We start from the raw sequence: 23,071 nt of genomic DNA on the forward strand, positions 1-23,071 counted from the left end.
GCAGCTGTTCATTGTTCCCTTTTGCCTCTGTAGACCTGGTTCTTTCCAAACCCTATAATTATCGCTTTGGGGTGATTTCCTGCTGGAGGGAAAGGCCTATATGAGGAAACCTGTTATTCCAGTTTGGTTAGCTTTAGCCAAGCTTGATTTGAATGTTAATTATGTTGCATTTTTCCTTAGCTTTAAACAAACTTGTGATTTCAAAATAGCAGCTAGAATTCTTATTCAAGATTTTAAACCATGGAATCAAAACAATTACAACATAGGTTACTCTCAGTAAAAGTCCACTTAGATTGCAAACATTTGATTTCAGTTTATACATATTTAAAGTTTAATCAGGCCGGCTCCCGACAGCTGTCATCCCTGCAGCCCTCTGCTGCACAGAGATTTTGACATCCACAAACAGGCCCCACTTTTGCTGTGGAAATCCCTTTATGTGTTCAGCTTTTCAGGACCTTGCAAGTTCACAATGATTTCTTAAACTAAGTGAATTGTTGCACCCAGCAAGAATTTTGGATGTTTGAGGGTGTTTTGTACTAGCATTCTGGAGTTTCAGCAACAAAGAAAAAGGGATTTAAAGCAAGATTTTGGGGTTTCATTAGCAAAACACTGCTTTTTCCTTCTGTACTCCATATTCACTTGTTCGTGGAGCCCAGTGACATATTCCAGGAGTGAGATCTCTGTTCCACCACTGACAAGATTGACAACATATGTGGCAGATTGGGCAGCCATCTTTTTGTGTATTGCAAAGTGCAATTTTCAGAGGTTTATGCGCGCACAAGGGTTTTGCTGCCATTTTGATGTTTCTGGCACCATCATAACACAGTGTTACAGCATAGCAGAGCAAAAGTGGGTTAAAACATCCCACAGAGCCCCCCTCACGACTTGAGTTCAACCGCCCGTCAAGGGGAAGTCGGGATATTGGGATGTTATTTCTTTCTTTGGTCCAGGTGGAGAAAGTCAGCCGCTTCTCCCATCAGTGCTGGATCCACATGCTTTCCTCACAGGTTCTGGATGGGAGTATGGAGCGATACTCTGGGCTCCTTGGATCTCTCCTCCCGGTCCCCGAGTGGTCCTTCTTGGTAATTAGAAATTCTTGGTTCAAATGCTATGAGACAGAACAGAGCATGGTTATGGAAATTTCCCCACTACTATTCATGTAGTGGGGCAGAGGCATATATTGAATACAATATTCCCCGCCTGTATTTACTAATGGTTTTAACAGGTGGATTCTTCTAGGTATCCGGAATGTCCCCCTCTGGGTTCCCGGGTGTCTCCTCTATTTGCCGCAAAGTATGCCTGGGATGGCAACTCTTCAGCTTGTTTATGTGGACCCACTTGTCTTCCCCTTCTGCCAAACTGCCCTTGGGGATGCAGATTTTGTAGGCGACTGATGAGATTCTGTCTACAATTTCAAAACGACCCCGCCAAGTTGGGAGGAATTTGCACTTTTTGGCTTGGTTTCTTTGGAAATTGTACAAGTAGACCCAGTCTCCTACTTGGTATTATTTTTTAGTTGTATTAAGATCATAGTGGGTCTTCATACTGTCTGCAGATCTTTCTGGATTCCGCTGAGCATAGGCAAAATCATTTTGAAGGTGTTTTCTCAGATTCTCAACATACGCATGAGTTGTGGAGGCATTTATCAAGGTCTGCTCTTGGGTTCTCTAGAGCAGATGCTGGGGTAGCACCATCCTTTGTCCAGTCATCAGCTCAAATGGAGACATTTTTGTTGCAGAAGAAGGGGTAGATCTGATGGCCATCAGGACAAGGGGTAATCGAATGTCCCAACTTGGCCCAGATTCTACCACAAACTTTTTTAATATGCTCACAATAGTGTTGTTGTATCTCTCAACTCCACCACTATAGGCTAGCCGGTAGGCAATGTGTAGTTTGCTTTTGACCCCAAGTATCTCCCACATCATTGTCATCACTTCGCTATTGAAGTGGCTACCTCGGTCTGACTCAATCCTTTGGGGTAGTCCATTTTGATGTTTCTGGCACCATCATAACACAGTGTTGCATCATAGCAGAGCAAAAGTGGGTTAAAACATCCCACATCTGCTACATGTGTCTGTGTGTTACTGAGAGTGTGCTTACTGCGAGCAAAGTGTCCAGGCTTCTGAACATATGGTGTGCATTCCATGTGCCTAGTTCGGATTGTTTATGTGCATGCACTTTTGCAGCCTATTCACCGTGTGTAGCCAATATTCTGTCCAAATTGTTCTTATGTACATTCCACCTGTATTGCATGCAAGTATGTGCATTGTGAGCATATGGTCTGTAGTTCTCCTGCATGTGTTTCAGTGATATATATGCATATGTATATTTCAAGTATTTCATCCATATTTATATACATTCTGAACATAACATATGTGCACAATGCTTACAGTCTGTGCATAGTATGTGTGCATTGTCTGTGCGTATTGTGCTTACATGTAAAAGCATATTTTTTTCTGAGTGTCATTCGTTATTGGCTGCATTTGAAAAACATAACTTATGTACGTATTGTGGGTTGTCTGTGTATGCATATCATCATTGCAACATATGTGCGTATTCTGTATGCATGTGTCTGACAATCTGAATATCCACAGAGTGCTGAATCGGGGGATTCAGTCACATTTCCCAAGGGGGGGAGCCTCTTCCCATCAGGCTAGGGAGGTGAGCCCACTACACAACATTCCCCCCTACGGTTGCAGTATGCAGGACCTCAAAGGCAGAGACTCCCTTCTTGGGGATAAGGACTCCCTTTCCCATAAGGTACTCCATTCTTAATCCCCAAAACCCAGTACAACTTCATTAACTGACAGACAACTAAACTCCTCTTACATGTATTATAGTAATATAATACCAGCAGAACAATCTCAACCTGATACTGTGAAGAGTAAGAACATGAGAGTAATGCAGAGTGCTTGTCTGTCAAGAAATGACACAAAGAAACCAACAGGAAAAAGAGTGAGATGGGGAAGCCCCAGCAGTGTGTCATAAAAAGAGGAGGGTCAAGAAAACAAGGAAGTGATACCCGAGAGTTTCAAAACGGCCGGATCGAGGAGGCTGGGAAACCGCTGCTTTGCCTGTACAAAAGCAGCTTAGGAGAAGAAGGGCCAGCAGAATGCTGTCCGCCCAGGAGAGCAGACGAAATCCATACTAGTCCCAGGAGTGATGCTCGAGAAGGGCCAGTTAAGAGCCACACCGTTGGCGTGCCAAGTAGGCGATATGCCAATAACCGACTCGAGTTGGTCTGTTCATGGATGGAGAACTCAAACCAATGAAGAAGGTAGTGAGTGGAACATAACCAAGGAAAAAAAACCTTTCATCGTCGAAACTGCCAAAGAAGAGCGAAGCGTGTCGGAAGAGTGACACAGAAGCAACCAGACAATCATCCGGACTGACCATGGAGGAGAGAATGAGAACGCTGACCTGGTGACGGAGAACCACTTCAATGCAGTTACAGCGAAGAGCGGGAGACCTGGGGAGCGAGGCGGAAAGAGTGAATATCACCCAGGAACCCTGCACCCTTGTCCCAGTGACTGGGAACAAAGAACGAATATCACTCGAGGAACCTGTATCCGCGTGCAAGTGATTGGCAACAGTATATGAAGAGTAAAGATCACCCAGGGGGCTGACCTACTCGTCCCAGTGATTGGCAAAATTATAAGAAATACTTAGGAGAACTTAGGTGAAGCAAAACAGAGGAATAAGAGTAAGACAGAGACTGTGTCAGAACCACCCCCTGGTCATTTTGGAAGCATTGGCATCTTTCCGCGCAGCTTTGCTCCATTATGACAAAGACCAGTTTTGTTTCTACAGTCTAATGTTTGTCCAATATGGCGCCCGAAGTCTTGCAGGTCATGTTTTCACTCTTGATAATCAACATTCACGGCGCGGACATTGCAATGTTTGTCCTTTATACTCTTTTTAAAAAAAAACTTTATTAGCTTTCTAATAATACAAACCATAACACGCCCCTGGACTACATCGCCCCCCACACATCACAAACACAACTTCAGGCAGTGCATACAGTGAAACACGGCCCGGGGCAAATATATAAAACACAAAAAGTAACGGGTGAATTGTTCTGACAAAGAAACAGATATAAATAGGAGAACCATTGCAGCAATACACCATAGTTTGGTCACAACCATAGCAAGTATCCCGTTAAGACCTCCAGTCCATGTCTGTTTAAGGGTGTCAATGACTTCTGTATTCCTAGACATGTATTGAAGAGGGCCCCAATAATCTAGGTGTCTGCTAATAGCAGATAGTAAGTTTGCATAAAATGCTTCCCTCCATTCAGACATGTTCATGTAATTTAGCCATGCCGGGAAGCCTGGTGCCTCGCCCTTAACCCAAGCTCAAGCAATGAGTGCCCTGGCTATCACTGATGCCATACCACGAAATCTCTGTTCAGACTTGGGACCATCCTCTAGCAAAGCCAAGAACCAGAGCTCAGCCGAGTACTCTCGTGGGGTAAGGAGTATCTCCAACACTGCCCTTTCTATCGCCTCCCAGAACTGTCTTATGCAGGGGTAGGCCCACACCACATGAAAAAATGTCTGCTCCCCCCATTACACATCTGGTGCATGAAGAGGATCTGTCTGTGTAAAATCGGTGTAATCTTACCGTGGCATAGTGGGCCTGATGTAGGAATTTAAAGTGCGCAAGTCATATCCGATTATTCAAAGAGACCTCGTGTCTGTATGCAAATATGTTTCCACTGAGAGTCTGTGAGCTCCGTACCCAGCGCCTCCTCGCAATGAACTCTATAGCTGTGCATGTGGGGAGATTTCAGGGATATAATGATTTTATATATACAGGAGACCAACTTCTTATCGGACGTAGGTTGAATGACATACTAAAGCAATGGTAAGGGGTGGGTGTTCGTGGCTAATCAGGCCATTTAGATTGAAGCACTGCTCGTAAACGATAATATAGCAACATTGTGATTGCGTTCCAATCTCCCTTCTCTTTCAGGCGGTCCCAAGTGATGAATTAGCCCTCCACTATAATAAGGCTTCCCAATTTGTAAATCCCCCGGCTCTCAAAGAGCTGGTCGAACACATTCTTGTGGGTGATCGCCACTCCTTGCACTGCATACATGGGGAGTCCAGGAGAGTGGCAGACCGCCACATTCACCACTTGTCCCAGGTGCGCACGCGCTTTGCAAGTGACCTCCACTTGTTGAATCTCTGCTGTCCCACCATGTTAGATCCCTCCCACACCAAACCCCTCAGATCGTCCGGGAACATTATCGCCTTTTCTAACAATATATGTGGTAGTATAGGAGATGGGGACCACCACCATACAGAGTATTGTATCTGGGCAGCAAGGAAATAGTGATACATGTCAGGGTATTCTAGGCCTCCCTCTGCGTAAGGCAGGGTCAAAGTGCTATATGAGATTCTGGCCTGTCTGCCAGCCCACACTACCCGAATCATCAACATACGTATTCGGGACCAGAATTCAGCCGGTCGGCCAGATAGGTCCATTATTAAAAATATATAATAATTTAGGGAGAAGCACCATTTTTGCCTGAGAGATCCTAGCTGCTTGAGACAATCAAAGTAAGACCCACCCCTCAACTCTAGGCTCCAGATACTCGAGGGCTTTCAGATAATTCTGGTGTAGAGCACAGCCGGGGAAAAGCAACATGCATTCCTAGGTACCGTATCCCTTGTGGACACCACTTGAAGTCTACCCTTCTATCATTTTGGCTCACCCCCGGTGCAGCGGCAAACATTCTGATTTTGACCAATTTATCCTTAGCCCTGTGAGGTCACCAAAGTGTGTGATTTCCTGTAGCAATGGCTGCAAGTTGTCAAGCGGATGCTTATTATAAAACATGTTGTCCGCGTATAAGGAGATGATGCAGACATGCAAATGTATTTTAACTTCTTGATGGGAATGGTATTCCCTAAGAAAGCAGGCAACCGGCACTATAGCTAGAGCAAATAGGATAGGGGAGAGAGGGCAACCCTGACATGTGCCACCTGTTGGATAAATGTAGTCCACAGCAACCGGTTTGTATACACAGAAGCTCTGGGAGCCGTATACAGCAATTGGATCCATTGCAAATACACCAACCCCAACCTGGAACGTCGAAGCACCTCAAACAAAATGCGACATTCCACAGAGTGGAAAGCTTTCTCTGCATCCAATGTGGCTATAGCTTATGGGCATATCAGAATTCACATTGTGCACAAGCATGAATAGTCGTCTGAGATTGTTCTGAGTAGATCTACCTGGGAAGAAGCCGGCTTGGTCATGAAGGACCAGAGCCGGCATGTGTGGTAGCAGGCGATCAGCTAGGATTTTTGCTAAAACTTTATTATCCGTATTTATCAGCGACAAGGGGCGGTAGAAAGAGCACTTACAGGGGTCCTTCCCCGGTTTCAACAATACAGTGACCAGGGCAGTTCTAGTGGACTCGGGTAGGACACCGGTTGCGAACAAGGACTCATACATACTACGGAGATATGGAACTATAAGGTTGCTATATTCTTTATATAATTATGCGGTAATGCCGTACAGAGCCGGAGCCTTGCCTCCTGGGAGGCAGAGGATCGCCGCCCGGATTTCCTCATCAGAGGGTGGCTCATTCAAACTACCGAGTAATGTCTGCACCCAGCCAGCCCAGAGCCACCTGATCTAAATATTGTGAAATGGCGTCCCATCCCAGTTGAGATTTAGAGATGTACAACTGCTCATAATGATCCTGAAAGACCTAATTAATCGTCCTGGGATCTCGAGTTGTGGTCCCGGTTGAATCTTCGACCTCTGTGATGTCCTCTAATTGGCGTTCTCTCTTAATAGCCCATGTTCGTGTGTGGCTGGGGTGGTCTCCCCTCCATTTGTAGCTTCTGCAATAGGGTCCCAGAGAAACCTCTCCGCCCCCTCCATAAGTGGGTGCATATCTGCTCTCTTTTTCCTGAGTTTGTCTAGGTCAGTGGAGTCATTCGACCCTTGCAGTCACTCTAGGTCCTTATTTGAGAGTGGACATTGAGGTGCGCAGTGCCTTCAAGACACCTCCCTCTCGCGAAATACAGCAGCCCTTTATATCTCTTAAAGGTTTTCCATATCACCCCATTACCCGGGATGGACCCTACGTTGGCTTGAAAGAATGTATTTATGTTTTGGGCAATTTCCTCTCGAAACAGGGCGTCCTGAAGTGCGTGGGCTCGGAATCACCAGCGCAGTTGTTTAGGAGGGCGGGGAGGGCCCGTCAGCGAGACTCAAATGGGAGAGTGATCACAGAGTGTCCAGGGAAGAATCCCAGCCTCACCAACACAATTTACCAATTCGGATGAAACATTCATATAATCTATTCTAGATTAATTACTGTGCACCCCAGAGTGGAAGGAGTACTCCCGTATAGTAGGAAAGAACAATCGCCAGACGACATGAAGCCCATGATAGTCTGCTATATCCAATCGTGTCAGTGCTGCTTTAGGAAGGGATGTTTGAGCCAATGAGGTCCTGTCCATATTCAGAGAAAGCGCAACATTAAAACCCTCCACCCATATCGTTTCATAATGAGAGAAGCTATGCAAATAGGAGGCACATGCTGAAAAAACTCAGGGCAATCCATATTAGGAACATGCACATTAATAATAAGCACTCTCAATCTCAGGGCCTCCCCGGCTAACAGCAGAAAGCGACCCTCAGTATCTCTGATCTGATCATACAACCTAAACGCCAGCGAGCGATGTATAGAGGTGGCCACCCCTCGGGAGTGTGATGTAAAGGACGACCCATATCTATCCACCACCCATCCTGGCATCGATGCAGGATTACCATCCCGGGGGTAAGTGTGTCTCTTGCCAACACAAAAAATTAACACAGTGAATCCTAGCACAATTGGCAATCCGCCTCACTTTCTTCCTCTTAGTAAACCCACCTATATTCCATATCTTAACTGAAATTTCATCCTTCGTCCCATGATAACCAATTACAAAGCAGTGTGAACGTGCCAACACAGTACAGGAGCGGCTGCCAATAGGGAGCAACCCCACCATGATAACCATATCACAGCTCACACCAACTGGGTTACATTCCATATGTGAAATCACAAGCATGCATCACCAACCAACCCGCTTCAACATCCCACTGCCCCCCCACTGCACCCACACCAGAAACCTAAACATACCGGCAGTGCCCCCCACCCACAGAAGACCCCAGAAACTAAAAACCTACTACACCCGCAGTGGCTGCAATAACAGCCAACAGGCTCCAGTAGCATGGGCTCACTTCTTAACAGTATGTAGTCCTCCTGTCATCTACCAAACGTAGACTCACATTATGGATTAAACACCCCTGTTAGGCATACTTAGGTAGGAGCGCCATGTGCATTATGGGTCGTGAGGTGGAGATCGGCGAGTGTCAGGCAGTTCCGATGTGAACCACTCCGCGGCTTCGGGTGTTGTGAAAAAAGTTGCTTTGCCCATATGCATCACCGCTTGGCTCGGTATATCATTGCGTATTGGATGTCCTTCCGTCGCAGGATATTCTTTGCCGATTGAAAAGTCCTCCTTTGTTCTTGGACTTGAGGGCTAAAATCCAGAAATAGTCGGATTGTCACGGTTCCCCCATCGCAGTTCTCCCTTTTCTCTGGCAGCCTCAAGTAGTACATCCCTATCCCTATAGTTGAAGATTCGTGCAATAAAAGGGCGTGCAGGGGCCCCAACAGGGGCTTGGCTGCCAATGAGCGGTGCACCCTTTCCACAGAAACATCTTGGAGACGGGCGGGTCGGGGGGAATCAGACAGCACCTCCATTAGCAGTGTTTTGACAAATTGTTCCATGTTTCCAATGGGGGTGGACTCCAGCACTCCAAGAATACGCACACTATTGCATTATTGTGCTGGGAGTAGTTGTTTTGGCAGCAATTTTCTTAACCGTTTGTTGTAAGAAGGAAACCTCCCATTGCAAAACCAACACCTTGTCCTCTCCCGTGCTAATTCTATTCCCTGCTTCAGCCATACGCCCACATAGCTTGTCGATCTGAGCTGCTGAGATGTCCACTTTACAGGTCAAAGCATCAATCTCCGTGCCCAGGATGTCCATACTGGTTTTGAGGGCTTGCAGAGTGTGATTAAGGGCCGCAACATCTAGCTGAGAGGGTCCCACACCCATCGGCTGAGGTGGTGCTTGTTAGGAAAGATTTCCATTTCATGTTTAATTTTCCCTCTAGTTGTGTATCCCCCAACTTTTTGCTTTGTTTACACACCATAGTCTGACTTTACCAGATGAGCACAGCTTTCTGCTGCACTCCCTGGGCTTTTCGCTCACTTTGTATTGGGGAAACTGACATGCCTATAGAGACAGTTATTACTGGGCGACTTTGTTTCCCTTAGTCCTTGTCTATGTTGCAACTTTTCTGCAACATGTTGCAAGTGCACAATGTACCTTACAGTACAGTGCGCTTGGGTCTTCTTGTCAAGGCCCTAGATACACTGAAGGATTTTTTAGGAGAAGTGCAGATGTGTCTTGGACATGGCTGGTGGCAGCTTATCTTTTCGTGTATTTTTAACCCTTTCCTGCCAGGTAAACTGCAGTTACCGCGTTTGGCATGGTTAGGTGGCCCGGCTTCAAAATGGCCATGCCATGAGGTTCTTTGTCCTGTCCTTTGGCCATCTTGTCCATTCACCTTCCTCAAGTCGAGCTGACCCAGGTCAGTCCTTATTTGGGCATGCATTTTCCCACGAAGCATCCAGCTTTTCGCAGGCTTCTGCATGCCTTGTGTGTGCACCCCCAGGATGTGGGCTGGCCTGTCTACTTCCAATACACATACTGGGTGCCAGAGTCTAGTGTGCTGTGAATGCCTGGGACAACCATGATCCATGATTGGTCCACATATGGTATGCCTGTATGTGAGCAGATCTCGCATTGGGTCCTCTTCGTTTTGGCGCGAGGGAGATTTTGGATAAGAGAAGGCTCCAAACACCCATATCATGTCGATCTCTGGAGTTCTCACTGAACGAAGGATAGGATCCAAGTATCCTGAAACTAGGAATCATAGTTGAAGAACCGCTGGTGACCCACTGGAAGGTTTGGCACCCTGAGCCCGCTCCTTTCTGCAGCAAGTTAGTTAGTTGCAGCCCTGCCTGTCCACCTTCGTGTCTGAAGGCTCCAGGTCCTGCAAACTTCACGGAACCTGTCCTTCTTGGATCATTAGGTCTTCCGGAATCGTGGTCAGTCTTCAGGCTGTCTGGTCACGTGGCAACTAAGCGGTTCTCCTTCTCATCTCACATAGCAGCCTCCCCTCTATACACCTGAGCCCTATTAAAGGGTCGCCGGCATGTGTTAACAACTGTAATTACATGGCTAAATTTACGCCTGTTAATGTGACATGCCTGACCTTCAGTACAGCCTATACTTACACCTCTCTTCTTCGTCTCAGTACTAGAGTGGTGTTGGTCATAGGAAGTGTGTATTGTTACTAGTTGCTTTTTCCACTTCTCAGTACTTGGTAGGTATGTATGAGGAGAGATAGGGGATGAGTGAGCATAGCCCATGAAGGCTGAGAGAAGGGAGAACGATTCTATATCAGGAAAGGGGGATACCATGTCTCGCCCTTCGGCACTCTCTCCCCAATTCCCAACAACCCTCCACCCAGGTGATCCTCCCTCGCTTGTCCACCCCAGGGTCGGGATCCAATAGCGATGGCTTTTCCCTGGCCATCTGCGCAGAGGATGCATGGGGAATAGGAGCGAGAATACTGTCAGGTTTCTCACAAGAACCAGTGGCTGAATGAGCAAGATGATTACATGTGGAGAGAGCCCTGGCAGGATAGTACATCAGGCAACCTGTTGCGAGTCTGGGACAGACACCCAATCATAAAGTGAATATTGTGAAAGTGCTGGCAGGAGAGTAAACCAGGCAATATGATTGCAAGTCTGGGACCCACACCTAATTGCGAATAAACTGAGAGTCAAGAAGAGGAAAGACAACATCCTAGGTGTGTGATATCCAGGGGAAGGGCACCATACCCCATGGACTGGAAAATTGAATATTCCGATAAAAAGAACTATGATTGTAAAATTCTGAAAATCAAGGCAAGAAAGAGAACCCCCTTGAGTGTGTGAAATCCAGGCGAAGGGAATCATACCCCCTGGACTGGGAAATAGGAAACTGTGAAAAAAGAAACCAAGGGAGACTATTGTGAACTATTGTCTTCGTATTTCACCAAATGCTCTCCCTCCAGATCTTTACGCTCCTCTGGCGCCAACACTCTGCGTGTCAAGCACTTCTCTAACCAGCGAGCTGGTGGCTGATCTCTTTCCTCCACTTGCTCATTCCTCTGGAACAACCTCCCCCTTCCTCTCAGTCTTGAGCCGGATCTCCTCAATTTCCGGAAGCTCCTCAAGACTTTTCTTTTCACCTCCTCCTTCCACCTCTCCCTCCGTTGCTAAACCCCACAGTCGCTGAGATTGGTAACTGGGTCCCTTCCCTTTTGTGTTCTCCTGGGTCCTGCTCTGCCCCTCCCCATAGCCTTAGCCTCTGCTCACTCCCAGCACTCCCCGTTGGGCCCCCACTAGCCTGTGTTAACCCACAGGCCTCCACTTACTGTCTTGTTTGCTGACCACTCTTACCAAGTGATCTCTAGCAGGCGCTTAACAGCTTCTTGCAAATCCCCTTGCACCTACCTAGCACTTATCCCCTGCCTCTTCCCTCCTCTCTCTCTCTGCACTTGCACGTCCTGAATGCTCACATGGTCTAGTAGGACTGCCTTTTCCTTTCTTCATTGTTATTATGTTTGCCATTCATTCCCTTGTTCCCTCCCATTTTCACTGTGGGCGCTTTGTAACAGAATTTACTTGATGTATAAGCACTTTACAAATGCACAATAAATAAATAAGCTATGTACTGTCTGATGCACTCAGTGAAGAGAAACACTGAGTTTAGCATGCAAAGGTCAGGTTAGGATTTTGGACACATGACAGCAAACTCTTTACTTTTGCACATTCAGACACCGACATCTTTTAGTTTTGCTGAGCCTGGGAATCCTCTCGTAAAGATAGGTCGAGTTAGGTCTTTCTCTAACCCTCTTTTTTCTTTACTAAAAGTCTATAATAACCACCAGAATAACCCCTGTGTACAAGCCTTACTCCAGATTTCTTACAGAATAGAGCCCCCATTCTCCTCAGTTGGAAAACGTAGAGTCTTCTGATGCTGTTTTTGGGATGAAGAAGAGCTATGCTTGAATGGGGAAGATTCACCTCACGAGCAGGTTCCGTTTGTTCGGCTTGTTTTATTTTTGCTTTTTTCTGTAGTGGCATTGGCTCTGAAGGGAGCAACACTGCCAGCTACAAAGTATGTGCCGGGTGCAGAACGCGTAAAGGAATTGTGTAGCTGGGCAGGGATTTTGCTCTGCTCCTCTTGCCCTGTCCCTGACAGACACTACTTTTTCAATAAAAAACAGAAAACATTTTGGTTGATGCAACAAATGGGGAGTAGTACTTTCTGCAAGTTTGGCAGCCATGAGCAGATGACACATTGGCAACTAGAAAGGATCCAAGTAACCGTGGGCACCTTACAAATCACATAAGTAAATAAATACACTCCAACAGAAAGATTCTGTAGATTATATAGTTTTAGATTGCTTTAAATCTTACCTGCCCGATAATAAGTGGCACGACAACGGTCATGAACAGCTGTGAGAATATGGAAGTAAAAGGCACAGAAGAGGATGATCCAAGCTGTAAAGTAAAAGATAACATTGTCCATTTAAACCAGTTGGTTCAGACTAATTGCATCACTCTTCATAACAAAACCATATACACCTTTCCCAGAATCTGGCAACACAAAAAACTTCTGGTATTTGACATACAGCCTGTTTTTACCACCTGCCTGATCATATTACAGGTAATAGGATATTTATAACATGACATGCAGATTTTCAATAATGCATGCAGTATTGGAGAACATCTGTAAGATTTACCAGCAGTATGGTGCTCAGCTTTTCCACATACCCACCAGAAAGAACACAAATGGTTGTGAGAAACCTGGGGGTATTCTCACACCTACTCCCCTTGGATCCTCTATGCAGGTGGCCAGGGAAAGGCCATTGCTTTTGTATCCTAACCCTGGGGGTAGACATGCGAGGGAAGATCACCTTGATAGAGGGTCCTTGGGGATTAGAGATAGTATGCCCATAGGCAAGACACAGTATTCTGCATCTTCCTTTCAGAAAGGAACCCCTATCCCAGAAGTAGTTATGGGATATTGTTCACCTTGTTCCCTTGCCTCGGAGAAGGATAGGAGATATCATTCCAGACGGGTTAAACAGAGAAGGAGAAAGACTGGGGATAAAGTACATTGGGATAAAACAATATTCCCCATATCCCTGGAATGAGCAACCTAAACATCCTCCAACCTTTTTGGGTCAGTATAAAGCATAAATCAAGCATAGATAAAGCAATATCTCCTTCATTCCCCTCTCCTGGAATACATAACATTACTGAGACGAGGAAGAAACACTTGCGAGCTACTAATATTACACATTTCCTCTGCTGAACTACTGAGATGAGGAAGAAGCAACAGAGTAATAAACCCCACTTACTCATCACTTTGGTACTGGGACGAAGAAGATGCATGAAGGTCAGTCATGTCCTGGTAATGAGAGCTAGGCAACAGTAATTGATGGAATACACCTGCAGCTCGTTAAAGGACCAAAGGTAAGGTGTATAAAAAGCGGGATACTGAAGGTGAAAGAGCAGGGAAAGAGGAAGCAGAAAGAGCCATGCGGGAGCGAGAGAAGCCGAAAAGCCAAGACGCCGAATGAGACCCTGGGAACCCTGCTGGAGTGAAAGTGCAGGACGGAGATCCCACAGATGGCAAGGCGGGCACCAGAAGCTGTCGGCGAGCAGAGACAAAACTGCGCACGAGAGCCAGAGTGAGCGGAGAGAGGCGCCCAGCGAACAGGCTTTCCCGAAAGAGCACTTGAATCACAGAGGAGCTCCAGGAGACAGTGAAGGCAGTAGCGGACAGTGGAAATCAATGAAGTGGCATCAGTCAGAATACCTAAATTGATTAGTTGCCCTTATTGAATACCGAACTGAGTAAAGCAAGTTAAGTAATCTTTAAAGAATGCCAAACTGAATGAAGCAAGCAAAGTTATCTTTATTGAAAACCGAATTGAAAGGAAGAAACAAAGGTGCATTTATTTAAGTGAAACATGTAAAGCAATATTTATGGAATAACAAATTGAATGACTGAATGAGATGAAATAAGAAAAGCTGCTTTTATGAAGGAATTAAACTGAAAACTGTTAAACAGCTGAGCTGAATTAACTAAGGAAAAAGTGAAACCAAGATTGAGAAATGACTCCTATGTTAAAGTTGTGAAGCTGCATTTGAAAAACGATTTGTTTGGCTGAATATTGAACTTCTCAAGGAAGCCTGGAAGTTCCTGATTGCGTGACCTGTAATAGGTGGACTGTGTGGCCTGAAACTGTGCCAAGACCAGAGAACTACTATATGGTGTATCAAGGACTATTGAAAGCGAACACTAGGCTCCTAGTTGCGTGACCAGTAATGGGTGGACCGTGTGGTCTAAAACTGCGACAAGACCAGGGAACCCCTAGAAGCTAAAAAAGAAGTTTGCGGTGGTGAAAGAAGGAAAAGAACAAATGGTGAATACCAGACTTGGGCAAGGGAACCCTGAGTTGCAAAAGCTCGCCGAAAACCAATTGACAGATAAAGCTTCAAGATACTTTTTTGTGTTTCATTTGAATATTGAACTTGGGTAAAGAAACCATATGACATATTGCCCAGAACTTTAAAGCCTAAACAAAGGTAAATTGAACATTGTGGTGAACCTAATAACATTGGGGAAAATAGAAGCTGAAGAGTAAACCCGAGCTGGAAATAGCTCAGAACTTTATGCTTGAATCACTGTTTAATTTATGGTTCACGCCCCTACACATTGTTTTGTGTTAGTTGTGAGGGCAAGAATAGGTTTTGGACACATTTGTGTTAGTTGTGAGGGCAAGAATAGGTTTTGGACACAGACAAACTTTTCAGTTGAACCTTCTGAGACAGGCTTTCCTTAGTTTCTTTAGGTAGGGAAATCCCACCTTAGCTTAGGGCAAGATAGCACTTACTCCATCCTGACACTTTCTTAATAAAGCATGGCTGTCAAATTTTGAATCTGTTGTCGGCGTCTCCTTCCTTGATGCCAACCTCACATGGTCCAGAGGCAATTTAGAGCATTGTGTTTTTCAGTCACATGCAAAGTCGTCCCTCAAGGCTCCATACGGCCTCATTACAAGTCCGGCAGTAACCCTGCCGGTGCTACCGGCGGGTTGCTGCCTGACTTGTATTATTTTACCGGCGCCTGAATTCCCAGTGCCACTGGTGTGAAAACATAAAAATTGATATGAGGCAGGGAAGCCCAAAAGAAACACACCAACACAGGTTACAAAGGACATACAAGTGCTTTATTAAAAAGCTACAACAGTTACCAAAGTCAATTGACAAACGGATAGCTATTCGGTTCTCAGAGTAACGTAACGAACTTCAACGAGGGTTTGATGCATTAGTAGAGAGACCGTACATTGGAATACTTGGGCTTTTATATCCTTTATCCAGCCCTTGGCCAACCCCCTCGCGGGTTAACCATTCTTGGGATCAGGCCTAGGGTTCCTTGCCAGGTCAATCCTATAATGTATGCATTTTGATCAGTTCCGCTGATACAGTTGTTCATTTACACATAGGTCAGTGATAGGACAAGGTCTCAGTTCGCGACCCCGACAAGTGGCCTGCAGGCATATTAATTATTCGTGTGTGCGGAGGTCACAACGGCCAGAATCTCATTCAGAATGTTATTCAGCCTCCATTTTGATGTTCAGGGTGACTTCCATATTACAAGAGAACCTAAAATGGCGGCCAAATCCAAGATGGCGACGTACATTACTTTTCGTTAAGGTCAAGACCTTGCCGCGGAGTCTATTTACATATTTTAGACAACCTGGCGTAGGCCAATGCACATTCAATTACTGCGATAGGAGGCATAATATTATTTCAATTCCAACACTGGGAGATTCCAAGTCCGGCGGCCCGGGAAGTCAGTTGCCAGTAAAATGTCCCCAGTCCCATATGGCACTATGGGAGTGGGGACACGGAAGCGCCAGCACCATTGCTAACGGTGCCAGCGCTTCCATGAATTGCTTGCCTACCGTGCAGCTGCGCTCGGCAGGGTCAGACCTTTCGAGGACAGCGACCAGGGCAGGCAAACACATTGTTTGCCGGTCTGGAAACAAGGGTGCCGGTGATCTTACCGGCACCCTTGTTTCCGAATGGCAAATGTACAATGAGGCTCATAGTGTCTTCAGTAATCTTTAATATATATATTGGGTCTCTGTGTTTTTCTGTAGGACCCTGGAACTTGGTAGATCAGAAGGCTGATGAAACGGCCTCGAGCATCAGGTTTCTGGTTTTCGCCATAGTCTGCATCCTCTTGTTCAAACAACCCATTGCTAAAAAGGCAAACTGCCTGGAATAATCTAGTGCTCCTGCACAATCTACATCCTCGGAAAAACCCAACATATCTACCCCATTCACAGGGAGATTCATTGGTTGCCTAAATCAGGCCAGATAATCTTCAGATCAGCATGCATCGCATTCAAGGAAGTGCATACACACTGTTTTTACAGTGCTAGTTCAATTCAATATCGTTCATATTTACAAAAATTGTATCCAGTCATAAAACATCTTAATTGTGGGGGCATTAATGGCAAAATCCTGGGAATGAGCTAGCCACAACAATCTAATTCTGCCCAAACCAAAACAGCCAGACACACCATTTCTGCCAAATATTTTCTCCATATATTCTCATCAAACGTTTGAGGAAAAAATATAATAATTCAAATAAAAAAGTAAAGCGCATCATTACACAAAGTCCTTGTGTTTGAGCGGTCATCCTGTCACATTGGGAAACAGACTCAAAACTCAAAAGAAACGAAAGCATTTGTACAGTACACGTGAGCTCAAACAGGAAAGTAAATAAAACAAAGGATATTGCCTGTATTCAAAAAGCATTCACAGTCTTCACAGCTCAATGTCATTCCAACTAAGTACTCCCTTCTTCAGAAGCAATGGAACAACCTGGGAGCCATCAACAATCAGTTCTATTGGTAGATCTCTGTACATTTGTTCTTTGCCAGTCAGATTTTCTTTAGTAGAAAATAAAATAATCAACAGCACCACTTCTAATTATTTTAAAATCCAATTATGGAGTATGGAAACTGATGAAACACAAGGAGCAACATTAATGTTTACATAAGTGCAGCATCCCATATATTAGCCCTCATAACATTATTTTATTCGACAAATGAAATGCTTAATCAAAAGAGAGGTCAGTAAGGAATTGCTTGCAATCACTCTTGGAGAATATTATAAAATCTGTAAGGGTCTAAGAAGTTAATTAAAACCAACAATGAATAAAGAAAAATGGCACTTCATAAGAAGGTGAGCATACATTTTGAACAAATGCTTGTTCAACCTGATTTTACTAGCTATCAACTAGTTATCAAAATTGATTTTATTACAAAAAATATTGAGGAAATTCAGACAAAGTTGGCTACCCAGCATGAAGCAAAACATGGTAAAAAACAGTAAAAGTATTATTTTCACAATTTGAAAAATGAAACGAAGAAATTCAAAACAGTAAAATACAGAAACTGAAAAGGCACTCTGACAATTACCTTCAAGGATTTGTCTATAATTCGATGGCTCAATTGCCTAAAAGCAAACATAATACTCAAAGAAGTAAGAAGGAATGTCATGGGAGTTCTACTGGTGGGCAGTTTGAAGACTCTGTTGCAGCAATGGCTGAAACTACATGAGGATCATCACAAGAGGCAGCAACTGCAAGTCCCCCTAAGGTAAATTTTTTCGAAAGACCCAGTGGGGGCAGAGGAAAAGAAAAACAAGCAGACTCAAAGGAAGGGAGTCAAGAAGGGGCTAGATAAACCACTGGTTTCATATTGTCAATAAAGAAAGCTAGGAAACATGGATATGGGGAGTTCACAAGAAATCCTGAAAGCCTCAATATGGTAGGATCTGTTCTCACTTCCTTAATGTGTTGCCATCAAAGGACCTGACTGTTAGTTACACTCAACACGTTGGACATGCACTGATGTATAGCCAGTCAAAGAATTGATGTGGAAGCCCTCGTATATATTTAATCAGATCAATTGATGGGTGTTATGTTCTCCCCATCAAAGTATTGCAGTTTAATAGCGCTGAAGTCTTTCCCACTTATAATTTTAAACCTGTTTAGTGCCAGAGACCAGCATCTTGAAGATCTGCTGCCTAATATATATGATCAAGTTTCATGGAGATTCTAATATACATAAACTCAAATGTGTAAAGTAGGAGGATGTAAAACACACTGCAATCAGTTTCTATAATCTATAACCATATTTGAAGCAGTTTTTTTCTCATACACTTCAGATTATTATTACAATATGTATATAGTGCAAACTCAGAGTATATAGCTTGGAAGCAGCGGAACACTTTATAGCAAGATTAGGGTAACATTAACAGGCAAGAGTGCTGAGAGGCAGACAGGAATGCAGTACTGTGTGTTTACACAAAACAATGAACAGTAGTACTGTCTTTCTTTGTAGATAGCACATGGCTGATGAGTAGACTTGGAGTTTAGATAATGTCAAGTTGTGACTGAAATAGCCAGGTTTTCAGCTCTTCCCGGAAAACAGCAGGAGGTAAGGAGCATTCCAGACTGCTAATGGGATGGAATTCTGTAGGACCAGAGCATAGCAGGAGAATGACCGTTTCCTAGTTTTCACTTTGCTGACTCGTCAAGTCTCGTGTCTGGTAATGGTCCTACTGCACATATGTTGTGATTCTCCAAAAGCATTTAAGTCAGCCGACAGGTAAGGTGGTGTGCCGGCCAACATATCCTTGTAGGGGATGCAGACATTTTTCAACAGGATCCTAGCTGGTAATGGCAACCCATGCAGATCACGAAGGGTGGGGGAGATGTGGTCTAACTTATGTGCCCCGTTGATCATGCATGCTGCCATGTGGTGTGCTGCCTTAATGACGGCTAGCTGTGTGGCTGGAAGCCCTGCTAGTACGGTATTTCCTCCATCTATGAGAGAGATTACCTGAGCCTACGCTACCATTCTGAAGTCTTGGTGCAGCAGGGAGTGTTTGATCTTTCAAAGTGATTTGATGCCAAGTCATTGGGTCCCTTTTAGCGATGTGTTGTTGAAAGGATACTTTGCCACTTTTCTGTACACCATGAATTCGAGAGGGTTCACTGAATAAGTTAAAGAGTAAATCCATCCAAGTGCATACCGTCCAGCCCTCTTTCAGTGGGAGTCTGCATGACTGGGGAGCCTAGAAGAATGAATTCTGACAAGGTACGGTTATATTTCTAGCAGGCATTTCACATCCACATTTCAATAGTAGCAAGGGCTACACAGAGGAGAGGGATGTACCGGGACCACTAACTTAAGTATACCAGAGTGTTGTCCGTGTATTGGTGTACTGAGATGTCATAGTTGGTTAGAAGTGCACCAAGGGGTTTCATGTATGAACTGAATATGACCAGAGAGAGGATGCCATCCTCGGGGACTTTGCAGGTTGCGTGATGCCGAGTGGTCTTCTAACCTCAGAGAAACAATTTGGACAGCCTTGCATCTCCCAGATAGGTAGGAGAACTAATCTATTGTGGTGCGTGCAAAGCCCATTTTGAGAGTAGGTAGGGACAGTAGCAGGTCACAGTTGACCATATTGAATGTGGACAAAAGGTCGAGGAGGACTAGTACGCATGTGTCACCTTTATCCATAATTTGCAAGGTGTTATTGGCCTCCTGAATGGTAGCTGTCTCTGTGTTGCATTTGGGATTTGGGGCAGAAGCAAAATTGATAATCCCAAATCAGTTCCAGTTAGTCAATTGTAGCAGGTAATTGATTGGCAACTACCTTCTCAATGATCATTCAGATGAAAGAGAGGCTACTGACAGTTTGCCAGATCCTCAGGCTTTAGGGTGGATTTTTTCAAGAATGGACATATGAGTCCTGTTTTAGTCTGTCTCAGAAAGTGCCTCTGTTAAGAGATGAGTTCACTATCCCAAGAAGGGCAGTCATGATGGGACTGCTAAGATGTTTGAGGATGTCCGCCAGGATAATACCATCTGAGTAGGCACTGGTCTTTAGGAAAGCAAGTGTTTTAGAAAGGTACTCAGGCAACAGGAGGGAGAAGACAATCCACAGTGGTTTGGATTGCGGTGGGGGGGATTGTGAACGAGATGTTATTTACCTAGATGAATCCTGACGGCATTCATTTTGTTGATCAAGACGTCATTGATAGTTGATGAATCTGATGATGTCATCACTCCTTTCCCAAAGATAGCATCTCCTCATGTGGCCTGTCAATGGCAGCCGCTACTGATCCTGACGCTGGGGGCAGCTATTTGAGGGAGGACCACATGGGAGTAGGTGACCCTCAGGGGGGATGACATGACACATATATATATATATATATATATATATATATATATATATATATATATATATATATATAGGATAGTTCCTCCATTCCTCATGCTTTGATGACATACTGCCATAATCCTCTTCGACACTTGCCAAGTCTACTGACAGTACGCTTCAATATTGTAACGCTCACCTGACTCCCACGGAGACGCTGACCAGGTCTGGACTGCTGCGGCCTCTTCTAAGGTGATGCACAGAACTCGGAAGACCGACTGGACAGGACCCCCAAATCTCGCTTGTCTGACTCGCAGGAGAATCTTTCTGCAGATGGAGAAAGGGGATTAACTACCTGCGGAGTAGCACTTCGGCCTCCCACTTCCCTCTTTCACTCTCCTCAGACCACCTCCGAAATTCCCCGTTAACTCTCACCTTAAGGTTTGAAAGGACGAGCTCTCCATCCTGCTTCTGGTGCAGGGGTGCGATTATATCCAGTTATTTCACTGGTGTTCGGATTGGTGAGGATCCTAGCTTACTTGACTTTCCTGGCAAGGTGCCGTAAGTATACTGTTGTAAAAGTTCAAGAGTTGGCCTCCTTTTCTATTTGCCTTTATATTCAGTAGTTCGTCTCTTATCCCTTTTATCACAGGTCCTGAGTGACGATTCCGCGTAGAGGAAACAATTCGCCGAAGGTAAACTCAGGTGAGTTTATGATGGGTGGTTCCTTTAATGTCCTTATATTCACGCACTAATGCGTGTCTCTTTTTTCCCCATAGGGGCCGGGGTACGGTACTGCCGAAGAAGCGGCGCCGACCCGAGATGAGGAAAGATTCTCCCAACAATAATCAGGTAAGTCTTATGGCGAAAATCTGGCTTTCCTCAATATGTTCCTTTTGCTCACCTTTTGTTCTTCTCTTCCCCCTTAGGCACAAGTATGCGGCAGATCGTGCAGATGGTCGCTAAGGAGCACAGAGATGCCTCGTGAACAGGTGAGTGGAACGCGGCGCTGCAGCGAGCAACGCGATGCGTCTTAAAAATAAATGTCTTCCCTTAGGATCGCTGGCGTGATGACTCGGGACTCCGGGTAGAAGCAGGTAATGTTCTTCTGTTCACCTTTTCCCTTCTCTTCTTTCCTTTCAGGTGTTCCAGGATGGAGGCGGGCGTGGCTGGAGTCAGGATGCAGGAGCAGACACGGTGAGCGTCCAGCTGCTAGGTGCAGAACAATGCGAAGCGTGAGCTGCTGTCTGGGCGTGGCTTAAATAGCCCCCAAAGTAGTTCCAGGTACGTATTCTTCCCCGGCCACGCCCGAGTGGCAAAATAGTCCTACAGGTAAAATAGTCCCTTTCAGGCCTCAAAGAGGTCTGGATCTGGCAGCACGGTCTGCATCAGGTAAGTTCACATAAACACTCCCTTTATGAGCCTGGCGCCTGTGGCGCCAGGACTGAGGTCCAAAATGAGCCTGGCGCCAAAGGCGCCAGGACAGTGTCCAAAGGGCCCCTACTAGGGGTTGCTGGCCTTTTCCACAGGAACATGATGTCTGCTTCTGGGGACGCTGGTCCTGGACTGGTTCTCCGCTAGTAGGCATCATGACAGCACTCCTCCCCGCCCCCCCTCCCAAGGACCCTCTCAAGATTGTTCTCTCCGGGGGTTTCGGTTTGTTTGGGAAATTCCGGTGGAATTTTATTAACCGAGGTGCATGTACATGGTCACTAGCTTCCCAAGACCTTTCCTGAGGCCCGTATCCTTTCCAATCTATTAGATAGAAAAGTTTTGACTTTGACACCTTGGAATCTAAAATGTTCTTCACCTCGAATTCAGGTTCTCCATTTATTTGGATAGGTTCTGGTGGCTTGATTAATCGGGTTCCAGGTTGTACTGGTTTCAAAAGTGATACATGAAAAACAGGGTGAATCCGCATATTAGCTGGTAGGTCGAGTTTGACGGCCACCGGGTTGATTATGGCCGTAATGGAGTAAGGCCCAAAATATTTTGGGTTAAAAGTTCGAGGTCCTTTGAGCAATAAGTGTCTGGTAGCCAGCCATACTTGGTCTCCTATTTGGTATAGAGGTGCCTCACTTCGATGGAGATCAGCATTCTTCTTGTATTTTCTCTTGGCTTGCTGTAAATTGTGTAGTTGCTTCTTTGAAAGCTTGAGTTATTGTAGAATGCAGATGGTCTACTGCGGGCATTTCGAGGCTTTGAGGAGAGTCAAGATCTGAGGTTCGAGGGTGATGCCCATGTAAGGTATAAAAAGGACTTACTTTGCCCAGTTCCAGAATGTACTGAATTATTGTATGCATATTCGGCAATCCAAAGAATATCCTTCCAATTACTTTCAGACTGATGCAACATACACCGTAAATATTGTTCAAGGGTCTGGTTAGTCCTCTCTGTTTGACCATCGGTCTGAGGGTCGTGGCTGGTTGATAATCTTACATCGATTTGTGCCAGCTGACAACACTTTCTCCAAAAATGGGAAATGAATTGACTTCCCCGGTCAGAGACTAGTATGGACGGGAATCCATGTAAACAAACAATATTTTCAAGGAATTCCTTGGCTAGGACAGAAGCTGAAGGTAAACCTTTTAATGGAATGAAGTGGGCCATTTT

The 23,071-nt window shown here is 45.2% G+C and overlaps 1 protein-coding gene across 3 annotated transcripts in view; it reads right to left on the bottom strand.

Moving 5' to 3' along the window:
* Window positions 1–23,071, bottom strand: part of SLC10A7 (solute carrier family 10 member 7) — a 1,071,777-nt gene that overhangs the window by 323,302 nt on the left and 725,404 nt on the right. For all 3 annotated transcript variants that reach the window (XM_069631237.1, XM_069631239.1, XM_069631238.1), the window contains exon 7: window positions 12,614–12,697. In XM_069631237.1, the coding sequence (XP_069487338.1) occupies window positions 12,614–12,697 (84 nt within the window). The remainder of the gene's footprint in view (window positions 1–12,613; window positions 12,698–23,071) is intronic.

This window comes from Ambystoma mexicanum, chromosome 6q (genome assembly GCF_040938575.1).
Source record: "Ambystoma mexicanum isolate Mex_15411 chromosome 6q, UKY_AmexF1_1, whole genome shotgun sequence".
Classification (NCBI taxonomy): domain Eukaryota; kingdom Metazoa; phylum Chordata; class Amphibia; order Caudata; family Ambystomatidae; genus Ambystoma; species Ambystoma mexicanum.